Source organism: Gossypium hirsutum, chromosome A13 (assembly GCF_007990345.1).
Source record: "Gossypium hirsutum isolate 1008001.06 chromosome A13, Gossypium_hirsutum_v2.1, whole genome shotgun sequence".
NCBI classification, from domain to species: domain Eukaryota; kingdom Viridiplantae; phylum Streptophyta; class Magnoliopsida; order Malvales; family Malvaceae; genus Gossypium; species Gossypium hirsutum.
This window is the reverse complement of record NC_053436.1, coordinates 109,453,809-109,458,739: the sequence shown is the minus strand read 5'-3', so window position 1 is coordinate 109,458,739 and position 4,931 is coordinate 109,453,809. Positions and strand designations below refer to the sequence as shown.

The 4,931-nt window shown below is 27.1% G+C and overlaps 1 protein-coding gene across 1 annotated transcript; it reads right to left on the bottom strand.

Moving 5' to 3' along the window:
- Positions 1-1,785: 1,785 nt before the first annotated feature.
- Positions 1,786-2,676, bottom strand: LOC121212632 (protein GLUTAMINE DUMPER 2). Its single transcript, XM_041085801.1, has one exon. It carries the CDS (start codon positions 2,602-2,604, stop codon positions 2,101-2,103), a length of 504 nt encoding a protein of 167 aa, XP_040941735.1. The 5' UTR covers positions 2,605-2,676; the 3' UTR covers positions 1,786-2,100.
- Positions 2,677-4,931: the final 2,255 nt, after the last annotated feature.

The window sequence follows — 4,931 nt, the reverse complement described above, 5'->3', positions numbered from 1 at the left end:
GATTTATTATATTTTTTAAATTTATTTTTATATAAAAAAATTTAATACAGGCAAACCAGACCGAGCTTAGATTTTAGCATTTTTATTTAGATTAGACTTAGGCAAAATTTTAAGCTCATTTTTTGGGCTAAGACTAAAAAACGAACCTAAAATTTTAATTTGGCCCAGCCAAAACTTAGCACGGTACACGATCCACTCTAATTAGATTGTGAAATGTTTATATATATATATTTGTATTTTCTTATGGAATTTAAAATCACTATTTTGATAAATGATTACTTAAAATTAAAATATTTGTGTTAACTCAAAAAGGAAAAAAAGAAAAAAAGAAAATTATAATGACGAAAGTGGTAAGGAAAAAGTAGACTAAATTATTTCACAAGCAAAGAACTATTGTACGACAGTTAAGATTTTATATTTATTGTCTTTTTATCACTTTTTAAAGGAATTTTTTAATTTTAATATGAACCAAAAATATAAATATTAATATATTTATATTCATAATTTTCTTTTAACTTTTAAAAAGGATTTCTTCTTTGTTGCAATAGGTAACGGTGTTAATTTAATTAAAGTTTAATCAATAAATATTTATATACATATATCAGGGTAAAACTAAAGTAATTTTACATGAATTAATTTTTTTAAATTATTTTTTTATGTAAAAAACTTTCAATCGTTTAATAAATAATAATATATATAATTATTTTAATGATATAATGGAGATATGAGATTGAATCGAAAATTTTCATGCATAAAATATATAATTATATTAATAAATTTATGATTAAATCGTTAAAATAAATAAAAAAATATAAAATACCGATATAAATGATAAATTCAACCCAAGATTTAATATTAATCAAAAGTTTATTTGCGATTGCACCAAGAGTTTGATTTGCACTGGAACAAAATGTTTTTGACTACTTTTTCTAATAAACACAAAATATGGCCATTCAACATAAATAGTAATTACTTTTCTCTTCCATGTTATGATATACCAAATTATGTTACTTTTGAGGATCTAAAAATCTTCTAAATGTGAGAAAACTTTCCCAAAATTTCAAAGAATTTAATATTTCTTAAATCAGATCTTTTAAGCTCGAGTTTTGTGAATTAAGAAAATAATAATAAAATAATTTTATTTCTGTTTAAAATATGAATAAACGAAACTTGTAATTTAATCAAATCTTAATGTGATTCTTGTTCTGTTTATCGAGTCGAATGATAAGGAACTCAATACCATTCGAATCTTATAGATAGAGAAATAATGTTGAGAAAGCTTTGCTTCAATTTAAGGTTTGATTCAACTGAATTCGAAATTTAATATGATTGCTGAACCAAGGGCTGTGCTAGGGGTCTAGCAAGGGCCCTAGTCCCCTTAAAATGTAAATTTTCACTTTTGCCCCTTTAAGCTTTACAAGATTTTAATTTTGTAAAATGTAAAATTACACTTGAGCCTCTTAAAGATGATAAAATTTTGATTTAATCTTTTAAAGTTTATAAAGATATAAGCTATAAAAATTGTAGAATTGAATTTTAACTCTCACAAAAATATATAATTTAATTCCAGCACTTCAGTAAAACTTGAGAAAAATTTTCTGAATTCACCCTTATAACGAACATCGAACATCGAATTCAAGGAAGAAAGTGAATTCTTGCTTACATTCAATCTCATTAAAATTTACATTTATCGAAATTATTAGAAAATAAAAAAGAGATTAATATTGAGTCGAATGATAAGATATATTATACTTTAAAAAAGAAAAATTAATAGAGATGATAATGTTAAAAAAAAAGATCATTACGAACCTCTACCATGAACTGTAAAACATAGTGAAAAGCTGACATAACAAAAAAAATGGAAGAGGAAGAGCCCAAAAAAAACAGAAAAAAACAAAAGGAAAACTGAAAAAGCTAAAGCTAACATCAATGGAGCATGCAATTGCAAGCTGAAAAATAAAAAGCTAAATATACAGACCGACAACACAACCACCACCACCCATCCTTCAAAAGAACCCCCACCTTGAAATACTCAATATCTGACCTTATATCATCCTAAATTTTCTTTTCTTTTTTTCTTCAATTTTTTCTTTTACAAAATCAATGATCATCACTTGAAGATTGTTGGGTCACCGTAGTTTCAGCTCCACCGTCACCACCACCATCACCACCACGGCAGACCTCTTTCTCATCTTGCTTGCCTTCCTCTCCCTTTTGATCACTACAGCAACATCGCTTTTCACTATTGTCACCGAAATAATACGACCCGTTAGAACCAATTGGGGTGGCCAAGAACGTCGGCTTTTTTTCTCCCGCCATTATAACAAGAACCTTTGGTTCCATAGCCGGCCGACCAGCTTCACCTTTACCTTCTCCGGCTTCTAAGTCTCTCTCCGTTCCCCCTTCACCGTCGTTCTCGTTGTAACCCAATAGTTTCCAATAAGAACATGCAAGGACGAGAAGCGCAAACGCTATAAGACCCAACATGGCAGCTAACCCGCCGAACAAGTACGGCACCGGCGAATGCCAGGGAGACGTGTGGAGTTCACTGTTTACGCCTGAATGTGTCCTTGCCGTCGTATTATGTGGCTCTCTTGCTTCCATTTTTGCTTGAAAATAAAAAAAGAAAGCTGAGTTGTTTTTTTTTTTTTGGTGAGCTTTGAGTTAATGCTTGGAGTATGTGAAGGTATTTATAAAAGAAAAAAAAAAGAAGAAAATTAATGAGAAATATGGCGTCATTTTTGTACTAAATTTGTAGGGACCCACAAAGTGGGGGCCACTCAGGAGTTCTTTGAGAATTTCTAAACGAAACAGTGTATGGGGAAACGCACTTACTAGAAGAAACAAATCAGCTTTAAAAAGTTCAATGAATTTTCTTTTCTTTTATTTAAATATAAATTAATTTATGTAATTTTTTTTCACAATTTTTTTTAATTATCAAATTTCGTTAAGATTTAATAATGGTAGACTATAAAATGGTACCACATCATCATTTAAAATTTATATAAAATTTTAAAATAAAAATTTTTAGATGATGTGATACAATATTAAAGCGCCACATCACCATATCTTAACGATATCTAAATTTAAGGATTAAATTGAGAACACGGGAGAGCCGAAATTAATGTGGACAAAAAAAATTTTAAATCCCAAAGTGAGAAATGTTTCAAAGCTTAAAAGACTAATTGTTCAATCAACTATAATTATAATCAACTCAATATAGAGTATATGATTAAAAATTAGAAAATATTTAAATTAGAATAAATATGACTAGAGCCTACATATAGTGAGATTTAAATTCGAAATAATTTAAGAGAGGAGTCACATATAACACTCATAAAATGATGAAACTCGAACATAAACCTTTAAAGTCTTAGATTCTTTGATTTATGATAATAGCTCAATTAAAAATATTAAAAATAATATAAATATAATTTTAGACACTTTTTATTATAAAGTAAAATTTAAAACACGTAAACCATGGTCCTTCTTCTTAGTCATACGTGGATTGCACTTTGAAAAATTATAAGTGAGGGTCTTCTTCACGATTGTTACATTCATGGTTATATAATATTAAATTGTTAATGATAATGTAATTATTCTATCTTTTGCGGATTGAATTTTAGTTCGATTAATATGAATATTGTTGTAAATGCAAGAGGACATGAGTTCGAATGCGTTTAAATGCATTATCCTTCTATTTATGGGTTCGAGAGAGGCTATGAATAGTTTTAAGTATTGTGTAAAAAAAAATATAATCAGAACCTATAATAAGATTGTTAAAAAAAATTATGTTATTTTCGATTTTGGTTAACAATTGGCGATGTTATGAAATTTCATAATCCAATATATGTACGAGTAGATAATGGGAATTTGGTATGATTGATAAATTTGAGAGATGAGAGTTTAAGTATTTGGATTCAAGTTTTATTTTATGTAAATTATGTATTGATTTTGTTTAAATTTCGTTATATGTACGGGTCAAGTTAGAAGATTGTTTTAGAGTGATAAAAATGAATAATTTTTCAAAAAAGTCAAAATGTAATTTTATTATTATACTAATTCGTGTTATACTAAAAATTAAAATTATATAGTGAAAATTTTCATTTTCTCCATCGCTATATATATGGATTTTTTGCTCCATAGTGGGTTATGTCTAAGTTTTTCTTAAATTTGTAAGTATAATTCCTTTTGAACAATCTCATTGTAAGTTCTGATTATATCTGCTCTTTTTGACACAATATCTAGAACTCCCCATAGCCCCTCTACAACTCATAAATAGGAGGGTAATGCACTTTAGTCCACTCGAAGCCACGTCATTTTGTATTTACAATAATACTCATACCAATCGAAGTAAGACTCAATCGGCAAAATGTACTTAAACTTTAAAAGATTTATTTTCAAGTCTTCTATCAAATTCAATCACCAAATAACTTTATTCTTTATCTCTTCAAAAAAAATAAAATAAATAAACTTGAAAATTTGAATAATGCCTATATATGCATGTAAAACCTAATGAGTTGCCAAATTTAGATAGTATGAAGATAAGCAATGTATTTTTTTATTTCTTTTACTCATATAACAATACATAGATTTGGTAATGGATTGAGCATGAACAATTAATTAATAATTAACTCTAAAAATATAAAAGACAAAGAAAATATTTATTTGATTTGCAAGATGATAAATTGTTGAAAATATAATTATAATGATCAAAGCTTAAAAGTAATGTACATTTGAAGCATCATGTTATAAATAAAAAATAAAAAAAAACAACAACAAATAATGCCAAAAATTAGTTGAAATTATTGGACCAATTTTAGCTCAACAATTTTTATCCTTTTTTGAGTTAAAATTTATGACAATTAATGAATGAATTGAGTAACCAAATTCTTTTCAAAATTAATTGTAAGTGAGGTTATTGAGAGGAA